Raw genomic sequence first — 26,026 nt, 5'->3', positions numbered from 1 at the left:
CGGTGAAAAGAGAACAACAGAGAGGGTGAAGCTTCCAGGGCTCTTTCCTAAAACAATTTTCTGGTCGCTGCCAAGGTCAGCTGTACGACAATCAAGACCCTCGTACATCGATTGGCTGACTAAGTTCCGTCCCACCCATCATGCATGCTTTTGTTACCATCTTCGTCATCTATCATACCATTGAGATAATGCGCATTATTATCTTTCATCCATGAGAACTGAGTACGATAGCTTTATCTTCTTATTTTGACCCTGTGAAGTGTCCCGAAGTTGTCGTCGAGCAGCGTCTTGAGGAACAGATCCCGCTATGGCGCCCTCATCATTCCGCTCCGGCCTAAATCACATCCGCCGCATCCATAACCACAATGTCAACACATTCCGCTCTCAGCCTCTTTCCGAGATCTCTGGCTCACTAGGCGATCTCGGCACCTTCCTGCCCCTCCTCATCGCACTAGCATCGTCCTCGACAACCCCACATCAGATCTCGCTTAGCACGACGCTGATTCTGACGGGTCTATACAATATCGCGACCGGAGTACTTTTTGGCATTCCACTTCCGGTGCAACCGATGAAAGCAATCGCTGCAATCGCCATCGCGAAGGGGCTGAGTCGCGGCGAGGTTATGGCTGCTGGCATCTTTGTGGCGTGCTGCATCGGCGTTTTGAGTGTTACTGGATTGCTTGAGGTGGTGAACAGATGGGTTCCTGTGCCAGTGGTGAAAGGGATTCAGCTCGGTGCTGGGTTGTCCCTGCTCGTCGCGGCTGGTGGGAAGGCGCTAGGTGGACTGGGATGGATCGGACCGACATGGGCCGACAACAGATTGTGGCTCGTGGTTGTATTCTTGTTTCTGCTTGCGTGCAATATCGGACCAAGGATGAGGAAGGTGCCATTTGCGCTGTTGGTCACCGTACTCGGTGTCGTGTTTGCTATTATCCTGACAATAAAGGGCGACCACCGTCTACCTGGCATCAGAGCTTGGCATCCAGAAGCATATGCGCCAAAAGGGCAAGAATGGAGAGTGGGCATACTCGATGCTGGTATCGGGCAATTGCCGCTGACAACCTTGAACTCGGTCATCGCTGTTGTGGCGCTCGCCAGCGATCTACTACCAGATGTGCCAACACCGACTGTTACCGCCATTGGACTGAGCGTTGCAGCGATGAACCTCATTGGCTGCTGGTTTGGAGGCATGCCGACTTGTCACGGAAGTGGTGGTTTAGCAGCTCAATACCGCTTCGGAGCACGTTCTGGATCGAGCATCATCTTCCTGGGCATACTCAAGCTGCTGCTCGGTCTTGTCTTCGGCAACAGCTTGACGGGACTCCTCGAGAAGTTTCCAACATCGCTTCTTACGGTTATGGTTATCGCTGCTGGGCTGGAGCTTGTTAGTGTGGGTGAGAGCCTGAACAGCACAACACGGGCACGGGATCTGAAGCAGGAACGAACAAGCAAGATCGACGAGAACGAATGCAAAGAGAGGTGGACAGTCATGATGGTCACTGCTGGACTACTGCTTGCATTTAAGAATGATGCTGTTGGCTTTCTCGCTGGAATGCTCTGTCATTGCAGCTATCAAATTGCTCATCGACTGGAACGACAAGCGGAAGATGGTGCAAATGACGAGCAGCGACCATTGCTATCATCTTGATCAACTACCACGGTATCGTGCCTTCACTGTTCGTGAAAGTAGCGCTCTGACCATTTACCTCCGTCGCCAACCTGAAGAGATTCGATGCACCCTTCGCCGGATCTGTATCATCGCTCATCTCAGTATCGTTAGATGGGGTAGCTCTGTGTCCTGCACAAGAAGCGTTGACCTTGAATCGTGGATACCGCATCGCATAATCCACAGCCATCATATTCACCGCCGCCTTACTTGTGCAAAATGGCACTAGCTGGGGCTCATTTGGCTTCTTCGACTCCAGCAGCTTCCCAATACTAGCGATCTTGGCACTGACAAAGATCATCCTCGGATTTTTGCTTTGCTCAAGAAGTGGTATTACTCGTTCGGTGAAAACGGCTGTGCTGATAACGTTGAGATTGTACACGTACTGCCAGACTTGTCTTCGGGTAGGCTCGAGTTCTGTACCGACGAGGTCCTTACCTGCAGTCCCGGCATTGTTGATGAGGACGTCAAGACGGCCAAAGACCTGTTCAATAGCCTTTACGCAATGTTCGATGGACCGGTCGTCGGTGATGTCGAGCTGTATAGGGTTGACGTTCAATGGAGCGCCCATTGTGGCGACGGCCATCTCGCCTTTTGTCGTGTCGCGGCATCCTAGCAAAATCTGATAGTCTGACCGCTGAGATGCTAAGGACTTCACGATTTCGTAGCCAATGCCTAGACTGTTTAGCAATGATCGATATGGTGCTACTCATTCGCTGTACCTGAGTTGCCGCCTGTCACAAGAACTATGGTCTTATTTGAGGCCGCTATGCTTGATCCAGCTCGCATCAACCCCGGTCGTGACATGGTGGGAGACCAGGATCGGATTGGTGGGATAGCGTGCTTTGACCTTGAGCTGGTTTGATTGTTGAGAACTATCGCGTCCCAATTGCGATAGCACTCTCTCAATTGACAGAGACGGCAACTTGTCAAGATCGGAGTGTCTTCTCTCCTGGGCACAATAGGACGAGGTAGGGAAGCAACCTTGTCAATCGATCCCACTCCCGACGAAGCGAGCTTGGCTCGTTACGTCATAAAAGGTGGATATCGGGTTATGTACCTCCGAGTGCCAGTGCTTCAAGTTGGGCTTACCACTGCTTCTTCTGACCCTCTCGATGTCGTGGTCTATGCCTCATTCAGACGGTTGTCCAGTCGTCACGAGAGAGATTTACTTTTTGTCGATAGGGAAGTCTCTTTACGACGACAACAACAACAGTTCCATTTTGTTCTGGTGAACATAGTATCGTTTTATGATGACTGAATACGATGCTGGAACAAGTCAAAGCACCCTGAGGTGGAATTGGTATGCATGTAGCAATATGTAGAAGGTACAGTTGCAGTGTCTACTCTTTCCATTCGGTCAAAGCAATGTCAGAGGTGGCCAACATCCCATTGGGTACCGGATCCAGTCACATTTAGGCAGCCACATTCTCTTTATTCCTGCTTCTGTTTCCTGCATTCACGATTTTCACAGGTCCATCGACATCCATCTTCAATCAATTCTAGTATTTCCACTACAGCTCATCATTTTATGATATCTTCATAGTCGTGGTGCTCTAGAGGAAAGCACTCGTTTCTGGCTTCAAGCAGATCATAGTTTATGTCGAGCATGAACAGCACTACCGCCATTATGCCAATGGAGCAGACCTGTAGGTTTTTCGACCTGTCTTATGAGCTTAAAGAGCATATCTACTCCTACTGTTACCTACCCCCGTACCACAGTAGCAAAGACAGACCTACAAGCATCGACCACGATCAGAATTCCTCGGAATCAGCCTGCAGCAAAGCATCATCACTCACCAAGGGCGGCGAAACCAATACCAAATGCCGCTCACCCTCCCATCTCAGCATGAACAGTGTATGTCGGCAAATGCGAAGAGAGTACTTCCCTTTCTTCGCCGCTCGTCATACGCTGAACATGACTAAACCTGACACTACTGGGCACGCTTGTCTGACACCCGATCCAGTGCTGCGGCACACTATCCGGCATTTGTACATTTCATGGCCTGTGTCACCCAGCATTTGTCGATGCTGGTCGCCTAAAAGTACAGGGAAGCAGAAGCATCACTACATCTCAGATAGCCTCGATCTTGAGGGCGACCTCCAAAACCTTCTCAAAATGTGCCAGACCACTAACGTCCTCGACAATCTTCAAACCCTGCGGTTCGATCTTCCATTACCGTGTAGTCCAAGTACCGCAGCCTTTCATCAACACCGCATCCTCTTTGAGTACATCGTTCTGTTGCTGGAAAACGCGAGTCAGAAGTACTTCCAGATCCAACCAAAGTGGGACAAAGACAACGGTAGTCATCTTCAAGTTATGGTCTGGCGGGTGCCCGAAGCGTTTTTTGGTCGGCTCCCTAGTGGCGGCCTGATTGCTTATTGGGATTGTCGTGCTTGCACACTGCGTCCAGGTATTCTCGGAAATAATCATTCGAACCACTGGGATACTCCGGAGGACGTCGTCGAAGCTACGAAAAAGGGTAAGGTGTTCTACCCCATCGAGGAGTTGGCTGGCTGTCATTATGACTCGTCCAGGAACTGGAAGGTCGTTCTCCATCCGGCTGGCGGCGGGACGGAATGGAATTGCGCCATGCATGAGTTTCGCGAGTCCAAATCACTCATTTCTGTTCGCGCTGATGCAGGTATACCTAGCCTAATTCAGGCACTGGAGAATGACTTCGAAGACGACACGTGCTGAGGATCTCGAGATGGGCCTCGCAAGCACTATACGAGCCAAGCAGCGGACGGTTGAAGGTGAGCTTCGGTGGTAGCCATGATATCTGTAAGTTTGTACCATCCATGATGGCAGTTGCGCCCGACTGAACCTAATATCACACACCCCATCCGCCTTCGACCTTCTCAATAACCAACATCGACCCACGCATGACTGTCTGGTCAGGCTCCACAGCCTTGGCCATTGAACCAATGCTCTCAAATCTGCCAACAGCAAAGAACTGCCGGGCACAAAAGAGAACGTCGGAGTCCTCAAGGCACTTCAAGGCACACAGGAAGACAGCGCATGATCTAACCTGTTCTGCTTTATTTCTGGACTTCATTCGGGGTGGACTGCACGATCCGGCAGCAGCTTAACTGGTGGACGAAGCTCCAGTCATATCGTGGGCGAAAAGCAAGTAGGTGTCCATCGTGTTAGGACTGATGTTTGCGGTGTCGCTGCAATTTAACCCAAGTGTGCAGCTCGGTATGTGGTGGCTCAACGGACAATAGTATGGAGAGCGAACTGGCTTTGGCCTGTTCTCGACCATCTGAATCTTGTACACTGCGCACGCATTCGGTTGATCCAGCCTGCCCAAACCATGCATGATCTTGGCACTATCTGTCCTCTACTGAGCTCGAAGTCAAGACAAGAGTCTCAAATTTTGGTTTGTCGAACGGCCCTTGCACACTTTCACACTTCTTTCCTGGTAATAAATGGGTCATCGTCCAGCTGCCTAGGATATTGCACGTCTTCTAGATGTGAAGTTTGCACATCCCTATCCTCAAGCTTCGAGATCCAATCAGGCATCGATTCATCCTTAGAAGTCCTCACTTGTTGATGAACCGCTGCCATTCCATCAGCACCCGAATTTGCCCTACTGACGTCCACGAAGGTATTGACATCTGCCAGTGCGTTCGACAAGGTACGCTGAGACGACTGTACAAGATCAACCAACTTGGACAGAATTGCAAATTCGAGTTTCAGCTTCACGCTGTAAACGAGGCCTTTCCAGGTCCGTTCCATGACTCTTTCCCCACTGTACTCGAGTACCAGTAGCGCAATATCTCCAAGGACAATCGCAATGTTAACAACCACCAATTCAACCATGACTCTTCGAGTTCCTTGCTTCTTTATTATCGTAAGCAATTGACTTGCTGCCCACAGGTAAAGTCCCGATATGATGAATTCCTGGACGCAGAAGCCCGTCATCTGGATCTTCTCAAGGTAATACATCGCTCTCCCGAATGCCACTCGTTCATCCCCGTACGTCTTGCCATACTGAACAACCGTGGTCGGAACGTGGAACAGAATGGCGTCAGTGATAATCAGCCACTTGACGCCTTTCAGTATCGATGGATTGTTGAGGATAAGGCCGAGCCGAGAATAGAGGACAACCGATTGCCCAGTAACGAGCATGACCCAACCGAACGTGCTGATCGTCATCGCGGCCCAGAAGGCAGTCCATTGGAAGTACTCAGTCAGAAATCCGACATAATACGGGATTATGCCTAGCGATGAGACAACGAGGGACATGAAGAGGAGACTGCGCCATTCTTTAAACCTCGTCGCGATCATCAACAGCAGCTCGCACGAGTTGTAGAGCGCTACGCTAGCGGTAGTAACGACGATGATGGAGGAGGAGGTCCACCCATCGTAGTGTTGGTCACCGGTGATGGCTGCCATAATGCCATAGCGGTTTGATCCGGAGGACTTGTCGAGGCGGACATGTATGCGCTGGGAGTGGAAAGCGTCGAGAGATTAATCGTCACACTCTGCGATGGGAGGAAGCAAGCTGCGCCCGTAGAAAGACCGGGTGGACTCGAGATTTTGCGGGGAGAATACGTGCTTGGTAGCGAGGTTAGCTCTGCGCGGCGCATCCATCCCGTTGGAAGCGAGCATTTTAGGCGAGCGAAAGCGGTCAAGATCTGCCATTGGCGGCTGGGAGACAGATGTTCTAGGCGCCATTGGCTGCCATTCTGTCGCATGATGCACCCCAGAGACGGGCTGAGAGATGCTTCGGAATTGTTTGACCGAATCGAGCATTTGCTCATCGCTCGTCATCACCGACTGTGGTCATCCAACACAGGTCGTTATCGGCAGTATTTCTGTTCCTCCTTCACTTGACATACAGGTGCCAATCCGTGGTTGAAGTCTTTGATTTTCGAGACTTCTCGTTCACCTGTCTTGGTGGCACACGCTCAGCACCGATTAGCACTGGTTGTCTGACTTGTCGGCTTGACTTGTAGACTTGATGTAGTGCATCATCTACCAGGTTTCCAATGCGTTTTAACACAGTCTCATCGATAGCAGCCTGCTGAAGGAGCAAAGGTATAACAGTCATGATCCAAGGTGATCCAAATCAGGGAGGAGATGTATCGTAAGGAGTTTACTACCAGTGACGTACTCGATGGAGCTAAAATTCTGGGGATTTCTACAACGCTCACGCGAAGACACTTCGAGTTCACAACGGGTACGAGAACGAAACACTGGAAGGTTGCATATCAATAGCAAACCTTTTCCTACTTGGCTGGGAATTTTCTGCTGCATCATCATCTCAAGATATCAGACATGGCAGACCAGGATGCACTTCAACGTCAAGAAGCAGAACTCGCCTTAATACAAGCGATGTATCCTGAAGTCAACTGGAATGGGAAGAGGCAAGAATTAACATACAGACCCGAGGCAGGAGGTACCTTGACTCTCCGCCTTCCCAAAGACTACCCTGGAAAGAGCACCCCAGAGTTAGTCAGCGCAACTGCCAAAGACAAGTCTGATCTGCGTGATCTCGCTCAGCACAAAATACATGCATTAGAGCTGCCTCCAGACGAGGAAGCACTAGACTCCATTCTACAAGCATTCGATGAATTAGTGAAAAACCAACACGCCAGCCGTCCGGTTGACCAGATCTCCGCGAAAACTTCTTCGAAGCCAAGTTTCAAGACAGTCATCATATGGCTGCACCATCTCCTCAACACGAACAAGAGAAAGCTCGCTTTGAATCCATCGGTCAATTCAGATGCCGTCCAAGGTATCACGAAACCAGGCTACCCGGGTGTCCTCATCTATTCTGGCACAGCAGATGCTGTCGATGCGCATGTTGCAGAGCTCAAAGACCAGAGATGGCAAGCATTTCAAGTTCGCTTCGATGAGCCAGGAGATGCACCTTGGCGGTTTCTCTCGCCAGGCACGATTGTTGAGGTAGGAACGATGGCGGAAGTGACGAAAAACATTCAAGAGGACGCTAACAGACAAACGTTCTTGAAAGCTATCGGAGTCAAATGATTATCTAATAAGTAGTTTCTCCTCATGAACCCTGATATCCACGCCGACCTGGCTCTCGCGCTCGCTCTCTACACCCTCAAAACGTTTCAAACGCCCTCTTCTCCTCCTCATCTCGAGCCAAGAATTCAACTGTCCACCGCCACAAATCCTCCTGCTTCTTCTCATCCATACTAACAACCGAACTGTTCCTCGCTGTCCTACCCTCAAAGTACTTCCCAGCACTGCGCTGCGCCTCCTCCCCACGCATCCCCGCCAGCCTCGCCAGATTCGCAGCAGACTCCTGCGGCAGATGGACATTCTGGGATCCGACAAGCAACCTCATCAGCCAGACTAGGTGTACAGCGACGTGAGTGAACAGCCACACAACAACTGGGCCGAAGTCACGGCCCAAATTTGTTCCTGGCATGAGACCAGGATCCATCATCGTGCAGACTGTCCACGATGTTGTACTGCTGTTCTTCGTTTCGCGAGCGGTGCTGAGACGTCGGTCGAGCGCGTATGTGAAGAGGACGTTTGCGAGTTTGGAGCTTGCGTAGCGTTGCAGGCCCTTGCTTTTCTTCGCGTAGCCATCCTTGTCGGTTGGGTGCGCGAGGAGCTCGGCGCTCTCGTAGACAGCGTCTGGGACTGTTGTCTTCTGCTCTGGATCGTGCGTGCCGGATGAGGTGATGACTATGCGGGCGTTGGGTGCTAGATGTGGCTTGAGTAGGAAGAAGAGCAGAGCGTGTCCGACGTGGTTGATTCCGAACGTGGATTCGACGCCGTCAGGGGTAAGGCGGAGGTCATCGCCACTGTGGTACTGGAGGCCAGCATTAAGGAGGAGAGCTGTGATGGGTGGGTAGGATCTCGAGGCGTAGTTTTGGACGAACGTGCGGATGTTGGAGGTTGAGCCGAGGTCGAGCGGGAGGTATTCGATTTGTGCGAAGCTGGAGGTTTTAGAGGACTTTTGCTGTTTCTGGACGAGCTTGTTGAGGGTATCGGCGGCGTTATCCTTGTCTGTTCGGGAGGCGATAATGATCTTAGCAGATGGGAATTGCTGTGCGAGGAGCAGCGTGGTGTGATAGCCGAGACCGGTGGTGCCGCCTGTTATGAGGATTGTGGATGTGAAGGCTGCCATTGTTGTGAAAAAGGTCTGATCGTTTGTTGCTGCTGATGAGTCGCTAGTGTATACTGTGCTTGTGCATGGTATGTGTCAAGGTGCCGACGAGAGAGGTACTATATATCGCAACAGTGGTGTTCGTGTGTTTCGCTGTTAGGGGTTTGGCTTCGCGTCCGACACGGCTTGACGGACAAACACGATGCGCAGTGACCTGTTGCTTGGCACGTACCGAAGGCCAAGGTGAGCACCATCCCGCTAAAGTTGCCTAGAATACGAAAATGACTCTCGCCCAGAGGCGCATACGTCAACTTTCGGGGATACGCTAGTGTGCTTTTCCGTTTCGGGCAAGAACTAGATCCGAGACTGTGTCCGGCCAATCACGTATTCAACCGCCTCCGAGGCACTAAGCCGTCGGCGACCTTCCATCTCTTTGTGATTTGGTGTTCTGCCACATTATCATGGTAGCCCAAAACATTCTAACGTATTGGTCCATTGTAGCGTCATGCATTGCTCGAAAAGCCGCATTGTACTTGGACAGACCGCACCGTCTCGGCCTTGAAGTGGTGTAGCCTTTTGGTGATTGCTGCTTTACCGAGCTTGCCGTGAAGGTCGAGGCTTAAGCAGCACGAAGCGTCCAGGTCGAAGAATTGACAGAAGTCAGATGGTGACATAAATTTGTCAGGAGCCCACCAGTATGGCTGTTCGTGATCGGACTTGGCGTTGCTGACCTTCACTCTTCGCTGTCGGACTTCTGCTCGTCACGTCCGTCAGACTCCAGGACGAGCCTCCTTGATCCACGTCGAGTCGTCCCGAGATCCAGTCTCTTCTCGTTCCCATGATCGTGGGGTTCCTTCACTTTACGCATGCGGAGCTCCATGAGATCCTTCACTTTGCGTTCTGTCTTCGGAGATGCGAAACGGCTTGCGAACGCCTCGACGCCAGCAGCAATACCTTCGTCCACGCTCGAAGTCTCCCACTTCCTCATCAATGCTTTCTGAACTCGATGTACTTGTGCAGCGTTGTTCCACTCTAGCAAGGTATCGCCTACCCAGTAGAACATATCCTTGGACTCATCAAATTTTCGAGTGATGAGCCCAGCTTCGTAAGCCTCAGTGGCAGACCACGAACATCCTGTCAGCATTAGATGTCGGGCGCGACCCCAGCCAACAATATCACACAGAAGCCGTGCTTCCACAACGCTGGGGATCCCAAGCAGAACTTCAGGCATCGAGAATGTTGCTAACGATGAGCCTACACGCATGTCGCAGCTAGCTGCCATTTCCAGCCCAGCGCCAATACACGGGCCGTCGATAGCTGCGATTACTGGCACAGGGCAATCACGTATGGCCGTACATAAGTCGGTGACGTGCTTGATGAAAGTCGATGCTTGCTCAGCTGTTTTCAGCTCCGCCATCTCCCGGACATCAGCTCCACCGCAGAAGGCTCCCCCTCCCGCCTTGAGCACGATGCCATTCACACTCCTTATAGTCGCAATAGCTCTGAATGTGGTTGCCAAGTTTCGCATTAGTTCTGCATTCAGCGCATTTCCCTTTTTGGGGTTACTGAACTCGACTTGAAGGCAGTAGCCATTGGCTTGGTCACCAGCGATGTTGTGTCGGAGGACGGTGACACCCTTCGCAACATCCAAGCCAAATATGTCTGTTGTTTTCGTGCGGAGCGCCTTCAAAAACCGGAGGATTCGTTCAAGAACATCATCGTAGCTTGTCTCTTCATGTGATACCAGAGCAAGGGCAGGACGATACGCGTAACTTCTCGTTGTATAAGTCCCAGGCAGATCATCAGGAAATTTACCACGTAACCTCTTTGGACCGCGCTCGCGATGAGTCGAAGGCTCCGCCTGGTTGAGCTCGTCTAATATCGCAAGATCGTCAATCTCGTCCTCTGATGGGGCCTTGAGTTCGACCTCTTCGCCCATCATTGGGTCGTAATGCACTTTACGTACCGCTGCAAGTCGACGTGTTGATGACAATGTTCGACATGTCTTCGACGAGCGTTGCGGAAGGAGCAAGCTCTGCCTCGGTCGATGGTGGAGAGGCCGGAGCGATATACCCCATCGCAGAGTGATGGTGACCCCTCGGGTAGCTGACAAGCAGACAGTCATCCTGCTTGTTCTCTGCTTCAGTAGAGCATGACTGTGTAATAAGGTATTAGGAACCACCTCGGTCAAGACTAGTTCGAGTACAGTAACTCGAAGCTAGGAATGACTCCACTAGAATACGCTCACGTGACTTCGGTGACTTCTGGTGAGCTCATGACATGACAGCTCAACCATCTCATCTCTAAAGCAATTCCTAGCATCCATCTGGACTCGTTAATCGATCTCATACTCATCGACCCCTTCCATGTCAAGCTTCGATGAGAATATAGCAGAACTTCGCGCCATCACAGACGACCAAGTCGAAGAAGATATACCCACCCCAATTCAGCACGATCCGGGGTTCGAACCTCTCATCCAGCGTCCGCCCTACCGAAACCCAGCATCTGCACCACCGCCAGAAACCATCGCACCCTCGCCTGCAGCCCCACAAGCATACTCTCCCGCCATGGCCCCTCTCCTCTTCACCCTCTCCACCACCTACGGCGCAACCTCCGTAGCCCTCGGCGCCTTCGGCGCCCACGGCCTAAAAAAGCGCATCTCCGATCCCGCCCGCATAACCAACTGGTCCACCGCAGCACAATACCAACTCATCCATAGCGTCGCACTACTCGCGACGAGTCTCGCCTTGCCACAGCGAACAGCGCGGATCCCGGGGGCGCTGTGGGTCGCTGGAATGACGATGTTCAGTGGGAGTATCTATTTGCTTGTGCTTGATCCGGTGAGGTTTCGGGCGTTGGGGCCGGTGACGCCGTTGGGCGGTTTGTGTTTGATTGGGGGGTGGGTTGGGCTGGGGATTGTGGGGAGGAGATTTGTTCCTTTGAGGTGAATCTACACTGGATGAACTGAGTGGTGTGAGAGAGTGTGGTGGGGCGGCGCGGGGCGAGCTTGAGGAATATCGGGTGGAGCGCCCATCTTGCGTCCTAACTGTTGTTCCTACATTGAACCAGAAATGAGGCTCGCCGGATGGCTGGCGGGTATTTGGTCCTGTGTCGTACGCCTGGACATGCGGGTGTTAGAGGCCTTGTGGTTATGTGGTTACGGTGTCCATTGTGCCTATGGGAGCGCAATATCATTATGAGGCGCTTCCTACACTCTGTGTTGTTTTGACACACTGCAATATGGATTATCCATTCGTGAGCGATATAAAAGAGACACAAAATCAACAAGAGTTCTGACACACGGATCAGTCAGCAGCGCTGCTTGCATTGTTTCCCAGGTCCTCGGACTGCGTGTGCCGTCGTGGCTCCAACAAGCCAGGCAGCCGCCGGGCGTACTCCCGAAATACAAGAATAACACTTCTTGGAAATTTGACAGGCTCACGAAGCGACCAAGTCACACTACAGAACGCCTAAGTCGGCCAGCAAGTGTTCATTCTTGACATAGTACTAGTAGCCTCCAGAACTGACGCAAGCGGCTTGGTAACATCTGCATAGTTACTGTGGAAGAGTTCGTAAGTCACAACCCAGCTCCATGCCAAGCAACTCTGCTTAGAATGAGAGCATCGGATCTGATTGGCTCCAACTAAATGGAGTAGGTTGTGACTTACGAACTTTTCCACAGTATGATACTCCTGGAAACAATGCCAGCTTAATTCCACATTGGGGTTCGCAACACGTCCTAAGCTGAGGATCACAATCTACCATCTCTGGCGATGAGGGCTCATCTCAGAGACATAGACCTTGCGCTCCGATACTGTTACGACCATAAGAGGCATACCATGCACAACGACCGAGCACCAACAACAGCATATACTTAACCAAACAACCACGATCTCAAGCCCATCTCATCTCCAGCGTCCACCAACCCATCCACCTCACCATCAACCTCTTCACAGCTAACGACCTACCCCTCTACAACTTCACCCTCCCTACCTAACATCCCTCCCCGTCCACTGACTACAATCCACCTGCGTCGCCGTCCCCAACGCCAAACCCACCCCACTACTCCCAAAGAACGCGCTCTGAGCCCCCGAATCAGAGCACAGATCAAAGTTCACATTCGCACCATACTGGTTCGTCCCGCCCAGTCCGTTCTGGGAGCACAAGGGGTTTCCCTGTGCAGGACAGAGGTTGTTGACTTTGACGACGATGCTGGTGCCGGCGTTGGAGAGCTTGTTGCCGGAGGAGTCGGTTTGGCCGGTGAGGCGCCAGCAGGTGCCGCAGGCGGGGCCGGCGCCTGCGCCGGGACCTACGCCGAAGACGTTTTGTGCTGGCGGACGTTAGTGGGTGATTTGGACAGGGATTGGGGGCGGTGGTGAGCTTACAAACCGCTGCAGAATAGCCAGGTTGAGTGAAGAAACCACAGGCTGCAGTCTTGGTGTTGCAGTTGGGGGATCCGAAGGTGTCGCCTGCGCCGTAGTGGGTGAAGGAGGACTTGTAGGTAACGGCCGAGGTTAGGTCGAGGTTCAGGGCGACGGCGAGGATGATTGGTGAGGTATGCATGGTTGCTGTTGGGTCTCGGAATGTGGTCGAGTGATGCTAGGTAGTTTGTTCGTCGTTGTGCTAAGGCAGCTTTGTCTTGAAGTTCAAGTCAAGCTATTCATCCAGCACTCAAGAGCCCTTTATACCTTCCTACTTGCCATAGTCCATCCATCTCGCTTGTGAGAATGGCCCAACAATGAGCACATTGATATTCAGACTTGGCAATCTGATACATAGAACAGATGGGGTATCCCGGACGATTGTGTTTCAGATAAGCTTCCCATCAGATCTTCAAGCATTAGATCCTTGTCAGGACCCTTCGCTTAGATGGTAGGTACAGCTTCGACTGAGATATCAGGCTGTTTGATGTTTCAGCGCTGGTACATATCGTCATAGTCAAGATTTGCAGGAGGGTCGGGTATTATTTCATGTACTGCTGAGCTACACAAAAGGGTGACGACCGAAGTCGTGAATCTGGACATCGAGTAGATCCTTGATGAAGCGGTGTGCAGGGAGCCGAGAACATCTCATGATCGAAGGTAGTTGACATCGTGGACTTCGCGAGGACACGGAGGAAGGCCACGAACTGAAGCATCACAAGCAGTCTTCTGGAGTGATCTTCCTGTTGAGCCAGACGCTGGCCAGTCCTGTGTTGCGAGCGCCTTAAGTGACCTGAACACCTCGCACTCGTGCACCGCGGGGCGTGCCAGGTGTCGGAAGACATCCACTCCTTACTGTATCATCGTAACCCTGAAATTTGTGATAGCTTCGGCAACTTCTCAAACACTCTGACCCTTCTTTACCTAGGTACGTCTGGCTTTGCTGTCGACTTTGCGCTCGTCCCAAATGACCATGACCATTGAGGTGTGCGTCTCAAGGTAGTACCTCAGTTTGACAGTTCTAGATCCATACTCGTCTGAATCGTCGTACTTGTCGTCAACACGCCGTCCTATTCGATTTAGCCCTTACCACCGTCTGAACCACTCCCGCGATGACAGGGTGATCTGGCGGTATGCAACCGACTTCCTCATCATTCCAACAGCACCGCATGAAGCATTCGTATCAGGATTGATGCTGCCGGTCTGCTACGGGCGATTCCCTCCCCTTGTACTTCTTCTCCCCACGACCTAGCCACATCCTGCAACCTTGCTGCAGACATTGAAAGTCACCTTCTACCATACCACTAACCACTAACTACTGAGAACTGAAGATGGAGCCTTTGTATTATTTGCATGTATGGACAAGAGTGCGGAAAACCTGATAGGGCGTCGCCAGCATCCCGTTTAGGCTTCCTACGGGGAGATAGCGTAGATGTCCGCTACTGCCCGGAGCAGAGCGCTTGGCCGCCCATGAGACACGGGAGCTCACACCAAGCAGCGTCAATATTCACCGATATTTCTAGTCCCAGAGTAGACAGTGTACCGCTGCACCATGCCTATCGAAGCACGATCTGCCACCCTTTGTGCACGGCATCACTTCTACATCGAGGTTAGCAATATTGGTGAGTAATGACGCTACCGGGTGCTTACTGTTTCTAGCCTGTATAGCCATCACGTTTCTCTGCGATTCCAAGTTTCCTTTACATACTATCACGCTGATCGTGGGTGGTCTAAGGTGGAACAAAGATTGTGCACCGTCTACCAATGGATACCCAGTGCACTTCTCGCACAAGCTCCGATCACCAAGCACAGAATCGACGGAGCTGTTATGGCAGTTGTGCAAGGTTGGCCACTATTGGTTCGTGCGCGGTCTTGTCCGGGCTATCAATAGAGCTTAGGCCCTCAAGTGCTTTGCAGAACATCGCGTCTAGCTGCTCGGACTTGTCCGCAATTATATCTCACACGCCTAAAACGATCGGTAATCGTTACTTAGGTGTCTCCGATAATCCTTGAATCTTCCTTTCGATCTGGACGGGCCGAGGCCCCTTTGCAAAACAGATGGCCGCATTTATGCTTGTGCTTCTCCGGGCGCCCTAGACCTAAAGTGCAGGCACCAAATTATGCTTCAGGGTCAAATTAGGGACACCTAAAGTGCACAACTGGTCCCTGTTTCTACGGCGAAGCGTCAAGCATAAATGTGGCCATCTATTTTGCAAAGAGGCCTCGGGCTCACCAGAGCAGCTAGAAACCTCATCTTCAGTCTTCAATAGCCTTCCTCAGCTGGCTACAGATAATGAGCTTTCATAAATATCCTGAACGCCATTGCAGCAATGTTCGTCAATGCCACCTGCCGCGTCCCGTCTATTCGAAGTATATCGATGATTTGTCTTCTTGAGTCTTGAGCTTCTTGCACAGAGCTGCTACCTCGTCCGCCTTCTCTGCCAGCTTGTCGAGTCTACGCTTCTTATTGATCTTTGTGTCTCTCGCCTGGGAACACAAAAAAAGAGTATCTCCCTCATCCTCAACGTCGTTCGTGGCATCGAAATGCTTTCTGATGAACCTCTTTGCTTCAGCAACTTCCTCTGTCAACTTCTTGCAGTGCTTCTCGAGGTCGTCAAATTCCTTCTCTCGTTCCTGCAAGGTTTCTAGCCTCTTGATCCTGGCAAGCACAACGCCCGTGTGCTCTGACCTTGTTCGCGAGACGGACTCGAAGGTCTCGGTAACCTCTCTGTCCAATTCGGTCTTGGTGGCGTTGCTGGAACTTGCAGTGGCAACTTGGATCCGGGTGTCGCTCTGCAGGTGTTCTTTTACTTTCGTCGTTGCGATCATCTGCTCGTGAATGTCCTGTCTGCCTATCAGCAAGTGCTCGATCGAACTATCGCCCCTCGAGATGTTCACCTTCAGTATCTGGATCTGTTCGGCGATTGGCTTCTTTGCGATGACTTCCATCGTGCCTGCTTCACGTGGTCGACGCATGTAGTATGGATAGGTAGAGAAGAAGTTGGGAAGTAGGAGCACAAGGGCGCTCGAGTACTTGGGTTATGGTCAGCGATCAGCAATTGACGCAACACCCTGAGTGAGGTCAACCGAAGCTCACTTCCTGCTCAACATCAAAGCTGTTATGAATGGTGGAGGTTTTGAGTAAAAAGTCAAATGTGTTCTATAACGGAACTCCAGGATCGAAAACTCCTAACAATGTCAAAGCAAGAATGAAATGAGTACTCAACACGGCTCCCCTCGTCTCCCATATGGCTTATGCTTGAATCTATGCCTCAATCTCCGAATCACCTTCCACCACCTCTTCAGCCAGCACTTGCTCTACTAGTTGCAACCATTCGAGTCGTTGGCAGTATTGTAGTACATCGTGATATTCTGAATCATGAAAACATTGTCTTGGGTTGGTGGACCAGCAGACCATCCTAAACGTGTCAGCAAATTTAGTATCAGGCTCGCAGAGATTGAAACCCACCATAATCACCATTGGCCCAGTTATTCCAAATCCAAGAGCCAGGCTTGTTAGGAATGTTCGTGGTGTATTTCTTCTGCAGTTGACCATCAAGGTAGAAAGCTGTGAAGTCCTTCGTCCAATCAATACGGTACTCGTGCACCGCCGTGACATCATACGGCGCTGGGCCTGTCGCTTGAGTCGCGGGGGTCCCAGATTTGATGGCTTGATTGGAGTACCAGAGTGGAATCGGTGCGCCCTGTGAAGACTGCGTGTCGATGTTGTTGGATTGTGAGTTCGGATCGGTGAGATATTCTATATCGCACTCCTGCGAATCATCGAGGTAGAAGAAGATGCCTGTGGCCGATGTCAGTACGGCCTTGGAGCATGCCAGAAATCCTCACCATGACAAGTCCCTGGCACAGTGCTGAAGATTGCGTTTGTGCGCACACTCGCGTACAGTATGTTGTTCTCTGTCGTGACAATCTCGGCGGAGCTGATTGCATAACCAGTATTTGGTCGAGGATTGGAGACCCCAGGCACCTTCAGGTTGAGGAAATCACCATCAGAGAACACATTCTGACCCTCGAACACGTGGTTGTATGGCGCTCCAGCGTAGGTGTCTTCGACGACATAGTTACTGGCATACAAACCGTCCGGAAGACCATCCTCAAAGAAGGTAAACTCTTTCTTGTTCGCGAAATATCCTGCTCCATGTACCTTCCACGTGCAGGTGCCGGGGTCGTAGGTAGGTTCACCGGTTGATGTCGGAGCCGCAGGCGTGCTTGAGGTTTTGGAGGTAGTTCTGCCAGTAGTTGTTGAGGTCTGAGGACGAGAGGATGAAGTTCCTGTAGAGCATTTGGTTACTGTGCTGACACTTGCGGATGTGACCGTTTTAGTAACGGTCACAGTCATAGCTTGAGCTCTTTGAGGGTCACGCTTGTGAATGACATCGTGATTGGCTTCGCTATGTGGAGCAGGGGAAGAAAAGGCACCTGAAGCAAGGGCGCTGACGAGGAGGGCGAGAGATGTGAGTTTGGCCATGTTGCTGTTTCGTAGGAGTTCTTGTTGTACTGATGGGAGATCTTGCTGCTGGGTACGGTGCCAATGTACTCTTTATAGCTCGAGACAGCCATGCTCCTGGTAGTATGTTCTGTGTCTGGACTTACCATCGAACAAAGATTGAACGACCTTCCCGGTGTCAGTATCATCGAGAAATTCTTGTGCCTTCGCTTTCGCCCATCTTCTGACCCTAAGAGACAAAGGCATCACGGAGCTCGTGGTTGTACGCAAGCACGGTGTGGTTCGGATGAGGTGTGGTGTGAGGGCTGCTGTTAGCTGACAGCGGCGATGGCGCAGGATGTAGACATGAATGGAGTGCTATGGATAGGCCTGACATTGACACACTGTCACGGGTGTTTTCTGTTGGACCATGAAACATGCCAAAAGTGGCCCGATTTTAGAAGAATCGCACAAGCGTGGTCGTGACTGACTTTCGCAATTCCATCTGCCTGGCATGTTTGCTACCTGCAAAATGTGGTTCGCGCTTGCCTTCCGAGCTCCATTCTTATCAAAAGTACATCAGGACAATGAAACATCCGCGCTAGCTGGGCAGTTCGGTATGACCAACAGCGGTAGAAGGAAATCTAGTGCTAGTGGTAGAGATGACATTGTCTGGACGCGTGCTTCTTTTGGCGAGTAGTCGAATGGTAGCCTGTTCCATGGACTGGTCTGGCACCCTCGAGCTCGCATCAGTACTGTTACATTTCTTTGTGCATGCACATTCTTGCAATTGAACCCTCTTCAGACCGTGAGCAGACGGCAAGATTGCAAGACTGGCGACGACAGAGTCACCTGAGATAAGTCGAGAATACTAGATGTGGCGCACGTCACCCGGAGTTCGAAGAAAGGAAGACAGGTGAAGCCGATGTCACGAATTTTATTCATGGCCTTGGCAAAGTCATCTAAGACCCGCTCAATCAGGGATGACAACGGAACAAAATTCACGCGGGACACTGGCGAGCTCTAGAGGTGTGAATCGGCCTGAGAATCACAGTAATGGTTTAGTGAGGCGAAGAGATTATACGTGATTGGAATAACTGCATTGCGTGGTCGTCGCTGGCCACTAAGATGGTCGCAAGACCACACCACCTTAGCCCAGACCAGCCTTGGTAGTCTTCACAATGTGTCGGACATGGTCGATGCTTCCTTTATTGCCCACAGCACCGATTCCCATACCCGAGGTCCAGCCCATCTTCTCTAGCATTGCGCGACCCTTATTGTCTGACCCGATCTCAGGGGCACTCGCACCTACTTCTTCTCCGTCTCTGTACGATGCACCAGCCATGATGCCACCACCACCAGTCCGGCGTGGCCGAGCTGATCCTGGCGTCCGTGTCATTTTCTTCGAATGACCATATGTGTTCTTCGGGAAGAACTTGCGGGTATTCATCAGTGCATCAATCTCCCAGATGGTGGAGATGTCGTAGTAAGGTGTGCGTGGAGTTTTAGTGAGGACAGGATACCGTCCAATGCCGAGACCATCTTTACCTTCCGAGTGTGAGTTGAGTTTGAGGGCCTTTGCTAATCTGTGAACAGACGCCCGGACATCGGATGCCATTGGCGACAGCTTGAGTGTGTCAACGTCTTGCACAAGGAATTGCCGTATGCGAGTCTTGATGATAGCAGGATCACCGGCATCGGCAGCATCAAGGCTAGCAGTAAGACGGGCCTCTTCTCTCTGTCGCTTTCGTTCTGCTTTCTTCTCCCGATCCTTAGTCCACGTATTAACAAGCTGATCCTTGATCTCTTCATCGAGACCATCGAGATCATAGGGAATGTCAGACTTGCGGCCCTTCTTCTTTGGTTTCAGACTTGGTCTTTCAAAGTCCATAACGTCGAAAGCACCATATGGGTCTTCATCGAGAGCGTCTGCGAAAGCCTCCGCTGAAGGGAAGGTGTCGCGCTGCTTCTTGTTTCGTTTCGTTCGACCTCTGTTCGAAGTATGCTTGCCGAGATTGAATGATATAAAATCGTCGCCAGCACCGAATGCATCATCCATAGGATCCTCCTCATCTGGTGCCTCTCCATCGAAGAGCATAAGCTCGTCACTACCGAGACCAAGCTCTTCCTGCTTAGCAAGAGCTCTAGCAATCTGCTCGTCTGTCATGCGAGAAGTGTAGTTCATGATACGAGCATTTTCGTCATCCTCGGACTCGATGTTTTCGATCAAGTCCTGCAGATCTTCGTCTTCGTCACTATCGTCGTCATCATCATCCTCATCGAATTCATCTTCTTCGATGTCCAGCTGCCGTATCTCTTCGTAGATTCTGACTTCTTCGATGGCACTCTGAGAGGTCATCTTGCTGTGCAACATCCATTTTGCATCGCTGACTTCGGCACCATCTGCGATGACAAGGTATTGAGCGCCAGTGACACGAGTTCTGTGCCTGATGACTTGGCCGACATCTTCGACCTCCTCGTCAGTAGTGCTCAGATCATCGAAGTCGGCCAAATCATCAGAGTCCCAGTCGAAGGCTTGGTCTGGTATGGAGGAGGGTGTCTTGTCCTTCCCGTTGGTCTGCACCTTCGCATTTTCCAGGCCATCACCTTTGAACATGCGGAAAGTTTCGGTTTTCTTGAAGGGCTTTCGGCGTGTAGATTGTGGGGCGCTATCATCTGCTTCGTCTTCGTCCGAGTCGTCCAGCGCCATGTTATCGATATAGTCTTGCATGAGCTCATCTTCGCCGTATTTGCGCCCAAATGGGAGACCTTTCTTCTGTTTGGATCGTGCAGGAGTAGGTGATGGGAAGTCGGCGGGAGAGTCAAGACCAAGGGCGGAGGATGCGAATGTCTGCTCGTGAACACTGGGTTTCGAAGGCTGCACAGGTGTAGGGTTGGAATCCTGTACTGTATCTGCTTCTTCCGGCACCTCTGTCACAGAAGCAGGTTCTGGCTTCTTTCGCTGTGCTGGTACAGGTGTAGGTCTCCTACTTGGTTCTCTGCCGGACCCGCCTCTTCCAGAAAACACTATCTCCTCTTCACTATCCGAGGTTGGGGATGATGATCGAGCGGTGGTGGGCAGGGTATGAACTGTCTGGTCGCCAGCCGGCTGTGGGACGTTGACTTCTGGTGTGACTCTGGTTGGCTCTTCTTCAGCACTCGTTGGTAGCACTGGCTCTGCCTGAGGCTGTATAGGGTTCTCTACAGTATGCAGCTCTTGCTCTTGGTCGTCTCGGGGTTCGGCAGGCGGCTCAGCATCTGACTGCTTCTGCGGAGAATCATCTTCACTAACGGTGTTCCAAGCATCTTCTTCTCTCTTGAGTGGACCGGCACTGACAAAGGAGATACCCTGGGTACGGAAAGACGTTGAGCCCCATGCAGCTCTAGAACCCGTATGTCTTGCCTCATCGCCCATGGTGAAGCCATGCGGACCCTCAGCCTGCGCAAATCTGCCCCAGCTCTGGAGTGACTTGGCTCGGGAAGTGGGAGTGAGGTCAGGCACTGCAGGCGCATTAGTTTCTTGTTCTCGTGGCGGTAGATGTTGTAGCCATACCGGAGATTGACTGGTTAAGCTGCTTTTGCGATCTCGGCTGACCTTTCATGCTGCCCTTAGCAGCTTTCTTGCCCTTGCCTCGCTGGCCAGCTCTCTCTTTTGCGCCCATGACTGCAGGTAGGACTTAAGTTCCTCGCCAGAGGGCGGCGTCTGTAGGTGGTGCTCAGCAATAGACTTGTCTGTCAATGAACGATGGATAAGAGAAAAGCGAAAGGCGTTTCAATATCAATGCTCCCTTGAAACATGCAGACACCTCGAGCTGCAATATTACAATAAAAGATGTCTATACATGACTCCCGTGGAAGAGCACAAAGATATGGTTGGTGGATGAAGCTGGGATGTGAGTGCCATGGATGGCAAACCACTGGATGAATCATGCCATCATCCAGCCCGCAACAGGTGGGTCGTACCTGCAGCGAATCGGCGAAGGGTTAAGCTCCAGGCTTAGGAGGCTTGGAGCTTTACCTAGAGCAGCTAAAGTCTGGTTCTTATCGCTATCGTTGGAGAGGGCAGCCTGCGGTTGACGTTGATCACGAGCGCTGGCATTGCTCAGTGGCTGCCTTGATCATCGCCTCAGCACAGTCAAATGAAGAATCGACAACAATAGCTATATCGTACTTTAGACCTACATGAAGAGGGGCACATAGAATCTTACTTGGGCCTAGTCTTTTCGCCAACCAACGGATTCTTGATACATCACGCCTGGCTTCGTTTGGTCGGTGAAGCCAACTTATTGAGCATACCACAGCCACCCGTTACATATCATACATATCTCGAGCCTTCTCTCGACCTGCTGACCTGCCTTCGAAGTTTCCATAGAGACCCCAATAATGTGTCGATAACCACACCGCATGAGTTCACTGTTCGACCAACTCCTAGCAATGTTCAAGGTGGACACAATGAACAGCGTCGACTACAAACGCTTCGTCCGCTATTTCTACGACCCAGCTCCTCGATTCGATGAAGACTCAGGGGCATCAATATGGCTGCTGGGGAAGGAATACACATCATCCTCCCCACAGCAGTCCATAACTACAACAGACCGGGAAGATGTGGTTGAGATAGAATCCTCCGCAGACTCCCATGACCCTTCCGAAGCCACAGCATCCACAACAGTAACAGAGGACCAGGATCCAAAAGACACCAAACCCCGAGACAGCACAGATGACATCCATAGAGTGGAAGGTCAGAACCTGCCCTCCCTATCCAACGATCCAAACGACGGTGGCTGGCCCCTCGCCTTCATAGACGACTTCGAGTCACGGATATGGATGACATACAGGAACAACTTCCCACCTATACCACGCTCACAAGACCCCTCAGTCTCAACCAGCATGACCTTCGCCGTCCGCCTCCGCAACCTCACCGAAAAAGAAGGCTTCACCAGCGACACAGGCTGGGGCTGCATGATCCGCTCCGGCCAATCCCTCCTCGCCAACTCTCTCCTCCTCCTCCATGCCGGCCGTTCCTGGCGCCTCAAAACCTCCCAACGACCCCCCGAATCCTCCGTCTCAACAACCCAGTCCCAAATCCTCTCCCTCTTCGCCGACCACCCCACCGCCCCCTTCAGCATCCACCGCTTCGTCTCCCACGGCGCAGCCTCATGCAACAAACACCCAGGCCAATGGTTCGGCCCCTCAGCAACAGCATCCTGCATCGCCGCCCTCTCCCACGAATACAACACCTCAACCACAGAACCACACACCATCCCCGGTCTCCACGTCTACACCTCCCAATCCACATCCGACATCTACGAAGACACCTTCCGCCGCATCGCCGCAAGATCCCCCACAGATCCCACCCTCTCCCCAACACTCATCCTCCTCCCCATCCGCCTCGGCCTAGACCGCATAACCCCCGTTTACCACGAAGCCCTCAAGCGCAGTCTCACCTACCCGCAATCCATCGGCATAGCCGGCGGCCGCCCAAGCAGCAGCCACTACTTCGTCGGCGTGCAAAACTCCACATTCTTCTACCTCGATCCGCATGAGACAAGATCCGCACTTCCCTACCACGAGGATCCAGGTCAATACACAGTCGAAGAGATCGGAACATGCCACACACGCAGGTTACGCGGGTTAGATATCAAGGAGATGGACCCGAGTATGTTGATGGGTTTTCTGATTCGGGATGAGAGCGACTGGGAGGACTTCAAGAGAAGAATCAATGATGTCAGGGGCAAGAAGATCGTGAATATCTGGGAGAGGGAGCCGCCTGTGCCGGGGGAGCAGGCTGAGCGGAAGGAGGCGGTTGATGAGGTTGAGACTTTTGATGATGAGGAGGATGAGGAGGGGGATGATTTGACGGAGAGGGGTGATGGTGATTGAATGGGGAGTTTTGAGCGATTTAAGCAAACAAGCAACCGTGGTTGGAATGGGTCTGGTACTGGCGCCACATCAGGTACTATGGAACGAGATAGCAGGAACGTACTGCGCGTTCGCGTTGGCGTTGGCGTTGGTGTTTAGGCAAGGTGTTTTGGAAGCTCGGGATGGAATGAATAAATGCACGGAACGATATGATGAAGGAACGCGGATGGAACAAAATCCTCTTCATGAGCTAGTCAGGCCGTGCTGCTTCAAAGCATGCGTCGATGTAGCAAGCAAGCAGGTAGATAGGTAGACACAATCGACAATGCTCCTATTCAGCTCGCAGGATTAACAATGGAAATGGCATGCATGAATAAGCTGCTCTATCTACCTACTCACAGTATGCTACTCAGCCCAATATCCAACCTACAGTACAGTCCAGTACACTACATTAAAGGCGTGGCATTATATTCACCCATCTGCTACCCGTATCTCCTCATGTCATACCCTGCCCTGCCCTTACGAGCACGTTCTGCCCTACCTAGCTATACTGTGCTGTGCTTCACTGCCAACAGGACGGACACCCATCTCTGTCCTTCCGTGATCCGCGTATCAGCCAGCGCATCAGTGGACATGCCAGTTCAGTAAGATGTGACGGGAACAGCGGCAGCGGCAAAGCATAACCGAGTCCTCGCCACGCGAGTGCCCTAGGTACGTAGCCACCACACCACACCTCAGCTCGCGTGTCCCGCATCCGCCGTATATGAGTGAGTGCTGTTGGACCTGATGACGGGCTCTGCGATGTGTTACTGGTATCCTTTGGGTCGAGCGTATCGTTCCCTTCTTGAGTGCCAGTCGGCTACATTACCTAGGTTGGTAGGCAGTGTTCAAGTGTATTGTATTGTCCCTGCGACGACGGCGGTGGTCTCTGGTGCTATTGTGTTTCTTGCTTGGGCGCTTATCATAGGAGCGGGACGTATGGACGCCAACACCGTGACTGAATAAATGAGACGGTGACCTCGTCGCTGTGCAGAGCCATCAATGAATTGTTGATGCTTGTTGCCTTAGGCATGATCGCAGGTGCAGTGCGGCAGCATCATGGTCGGTGGCGGGCCCACATAGCGCGTTTGGACGCGTTTGTTGTGAGTGACAATGAGCGAATCATCCCCGAACATGCCTCATGGCTGCTGGCACGGCTCTGATGGTCATGGCAAAGCAAATTGATACGGCAGGAGAAATTCAGAACGAATTGGAACTCGAGATCAATGTTTCATGCTTTCCATTGTGATATCTTATCTTATGCATCTGACTCTTTGATGCGAGGAAAACTGCGTCATCAGCATCAGCATCAGCATCAGCTTCTGTATCTCTGCTCTTTGGTATCATTGTACAAATCCATCATGCTGATATGATCATGAGGAAACAAGAGCTCTGCACGCCATCCATGCGTGATCATGCATGCTTGCCCAAACTGCAAAGCAAAGCAAGCACCACCGCCATTCCGTAAAAGTCGTAATTGTTATCACCATAAACACCCATCGCAAGCCGTATGCCATGAACCCATGACCCATTGAAAAAAGCAAACCAAGAAACCACAATCCATGCTCAAAGTTCCGACTCTTTACTTGCTTTGAGAGTATTTGGTCACGGCCTTTGTGCCTTCCGACACGGCGTGCTTGGCCAGCTCACCGGGCAGGATGAGTCTGACTGAGGTCTGGATCTCTCGGGATGAAATGGTGGACTTCTTGTTGTAGGCAGCAAGCTTGGATGCCTCAGTTGCGACACGCTCGAAGATGTCTGCGCGCATGTTAGCGATTGCTTGGAGCGAATCAGTTCGGATTGGGACATACCATTGACGAATGAGTTCAGGATGGACATGGCGCGGTTGGAGATACCGGTGTCTGGGTGAACTTGCTTGAGGACTAAAGACGCGTCAGTGAATGTTTCTCGATCGCTGATAGTCGCGCAAAACGCGTTCAGAATGCATACCCTTGTAGATGTACGAGGAGTAGGTCTCCTTTCGCGTCTTGCCTCGCTTCTTCTTGTCGCCTGATGGTGCTGCGGCAGTCTTCTTGCCGGCTTCCTTCTTCTCAGTGGCTGGTGCCTTGCCAGCTGGGGCCTTGCCGCCAGTGGTGGGCTTCTTCTCAGCTGCTTTGGGAGGCATTTTGAAAGTGGAAATTGATTGAAGATGGGTTGTAAAGTGTGAAGAGTTCAAAGACTTTGATGCGTTGGTAAGTTTTGTTGAATTGTGGATGGATGGAAGAGGAAGAGAGAAAGGCGAAGTGGAAAGGCGGGAGGGGAACTTATACAAGAATGGGAAGGCAGGATGATGGATTGATCGCGACTGCCAGTTTGAGGTGAGTGACTCCACTTAGAACGCGCTTGTAATGCACTCTTTGACAAAAAGTCGTCAGGAAAAGTCGATTTATGAAATCACCATAGAGATGGGACCGTGCCAAGGCCAGGAGATGGCTGGAAAAGTCATTTTGATCATACCACGAGCGCGTAATATTGGTATCCGGCTGTTCTCGCTTGTAAA

At 51.7% G+C, this 26,026-nt stretch overlaps 13 protein-coding genes across 13 annotated transcripts; 4 read left to right on the top strand and 9 right to left on the bottom strand.

Annotated features, from left to right (window-relative positions):
• Nucleotides 1-307: 307 nt before the first annotated feature.
• Nucleotides 308-1,648, top strand: PMZ80_005110 (uncharacterized protein; the record flags this gene model as incomplete). Its single annotated transcript, XM_064873531.1, has 1 exon — nt 308-1,648. The coding sequence occupies one exon, from the start codon at nt 308-310 to the stop codon at nt 1,646-1,648; it is 1,341 nt and encodes a 446-aa protein (XP_064730635.1).
• A 4-nt stretch (nt 1,649-1,652) lies between these two features.
• On the bottom strand, nt 1,653-2,473 carry PMZ80_005109 (uncharacterized protein; the record flags this gene model as incomplete). The annotated part of the gene is made up of 2 exons (XM_064873530.1): nt 1,653-2,341; nt 2,389-2,473. 2 exons carry the CDS (start codon nt 2,471-2,473, stop codon nt 1,653-1,655), a joined length of 774 nt encoding a protein of 257 aa, XP_064730634.1.
• Nucleotides 2,474-5,075: 2,602 nt separating this feature from the next.
• On the bottom strand, nt 5,076-6,037 carry PMZ80_005108 (uncharacterized protein; the record flags this gene model as incomplete). Its single annotated transcript, XM_064873529.1, has 2 exons — nt 5,076-5,989; nt 6,034-6,037. The coding sequence occupies 2 exons, from the start codon at nt 6,035-6,037 to the stop codon at nt 5,076-5,078; spliced, it is 918 nt and encodes a 305-aa protein (XP_064730633.1).
• Nucleotides 6,038-6,953: 916 nt separating this feature from the next.
• PMZ80_005107 (uncharacterized protein) lies at nt 6,954-7,667 on the top strand (the record flags this gene model as incomplete). Its single annotated transcript, XM_064873528.1, has 1 exon — nt 6,954-7,667. One exon carries the CDS (start codon nt 6,954-6,956, stop codon nt 7,665-7,667), a length of 714 nt encoding a protein of 237 aa, XP_064730632.1.
• A 76-nt stretch (nt 7,668-7,743) lies between these two features.
• Nucleotides 7,744-8,781, bottom strand: PMZ80_005106 (uncharacterized protein; the record flags this gene model as incomplete). Its single annotated transcript, XM_064873527.1, has 1 exon — nt 7,744-8,781. The coding sequence occupies one exon, from the start codon at nt 8,779-8,781 to the stop codon at nt 7,744-7,746; it is 1,038 nt and encodes a 345-aa protein (XP_064730631.1).
• Nucleotides 8,782-9,493: 712 nt separating this feature from the next.
• On the bottom strand, nt 9,494-10,699 carry PMZ80_005105 (uncharacterized protein; the record flags this gene model as incomplete). Its single annotated transcript, XM_064873526.1, has 1 exon — nt 9,494-10,699. One exon carries the CDS (start codon nt 10,697-10,699, stop codon nt 9,494-9,496), a length of 1,206 nt encoding a protein of 401 aa, XP_064730630.1.
• A 427-nt stretch (nt 10,700-11,126) lies between these two features.
• Nucleotides 11,127-11,708, top strand: PMZ80_005104 (uncharacterized protein; the record flags this gene model as incomplete). The annotated part of the gene is made up of 1 exon (XM_064873525.1): nt 11,127-11,708. The coding sequence occupies one exon, from the start codon at nt 11,127-11,129 to the stop codon at nt 11,706-11,708; it is 582 nt and encodes a 193-aa protein (XP_064730629.1).
• Nucleotides 11,709-12,749: 1,041 nt separating this feature from the next.
• PMZ80_005103 (uncharacterized protein) lies at nt 12,750-13,323 on the bottom strand (the record flags this gene model as incomplete). The annotated part of the gene is made up of 2 exons (XM_064873524.1): nt 12,750-13,090; nt 13,146-13,323. The coding sequence occupies 2 exons, from the start codon at nt 13,321-13,323 to the stop codon at nt 12,750-12,752; spliced, it is 519 nt and encodes a 172-aa protein (XP_064730628.1).
• Nucleotides 13,324-15,542: 2,219 nt separating this feature from the next.
• On the bottom strand, nt 15,543-16,130 carry PMZ80_005102 (uncharacterized protein; the record flags this gene model as incomplete). The annotated part of the gene is made up of 1 exon (XM_064873523.1): nt 15,543-16,130. The coding sequence occupies one exon, from the start codon at nt 16,128-16,130 to the stop codon at nt 15,543-15,545; it is 588 nt and encodes a 195-aa protein (XP_064730627.1).
• Nucleotides 16,131-16,502: 372 nt separating this feature from the next.
• On the bottom strand, nt 16,503-17,670 carry PMZ80_005101 (uncharacterized protein; the record flags this gene model as incomplete). The annotated part of the gene is made up of 3 exons (XM_064873522.1): nt 16,503-16,600; nt 16,651-16,983; nt 17,031-17,670. 3 exons carry the CDS (start codon nt 17,668-17,670, stop codon nt 16,503-16,505), a joined length of 1,071 nt encoding a protein of 356 aa, XP_064730626.1.
• A 1,108-nt stretch (nt 17,671-18,778) lies between these two features.
• SQS1 (squalene synthetase-like protein) lies at nt 18,779-21,290 on the bottom strand (the record flags this gene model as incomplete). Its single annotated transcript, XM_064873521.1, has 2 exons — nt 18,779-21,129; nt 21,182-21,290. The coding sequence occupies 2 exons, from the start codon at nt 21,288-21,290 to the stop codon at nt 18,779-18,781; spliced, it is 2,460 nt and encodes an 819-aa protein (XP_064730625.1).
• A 742-nt stretch (nt 21,291-22,032) lies between these two features.
• On the top strand, nt 22,033-23,508 carry ATG4 (Cysteine protease atg4; the record flags this gene model as incomplete). Its single annotated transcript, XM_064873520.1, has 1 exon — nt 22,033-23,508. One exon carries the CDS (start codon nt 22,033-22,035, stop codon nt 23,506-23,508), a length of 1,476 nt encoding a protein of 491 aa, XP_064730624.1.
• Nucleotides 23,509-25,108: 1,600 nt separating this feature from the next.
• Nucleotides 25,109-25,651, bottom strand: HTB1 (histone H2B; the record flags this gene model as incomplete). Its single annotated transcript, XM_064873519.1, has 3 exons — nt 25,109-25,284; nt 25,338-25,409; nt 25,477-25,651. 3 exons carry the CDS (start codon nt 25,649-25,651, stop codon nt 25,109-25,111), a joined length of 423 nt encoding a protein of 140 aa, XP_064730623.1.
• Between the last annotated feature and the right edge of the window lie 375 nt (nt 25,652-26,026).

This window comes from Knufia obscura, assembly GCF_036327395.1.
Source record: "Knufia obscura strain CCFEE 5817 isolate CBS 148926 chromosome Unknown scaffold_5, whole genome shotgun sequence".
In the NCBI taxonomy this organism is placed as follows: Eukaryota; Fungi; Ascomycota; class Eurotiomycetes; order Chaetothyriales; family Trichomeriaceae; genus Knufia; species Knufia obscura.
This window is presented reverse-complemented; position numbering and strand designations above follow the sequence as displayed.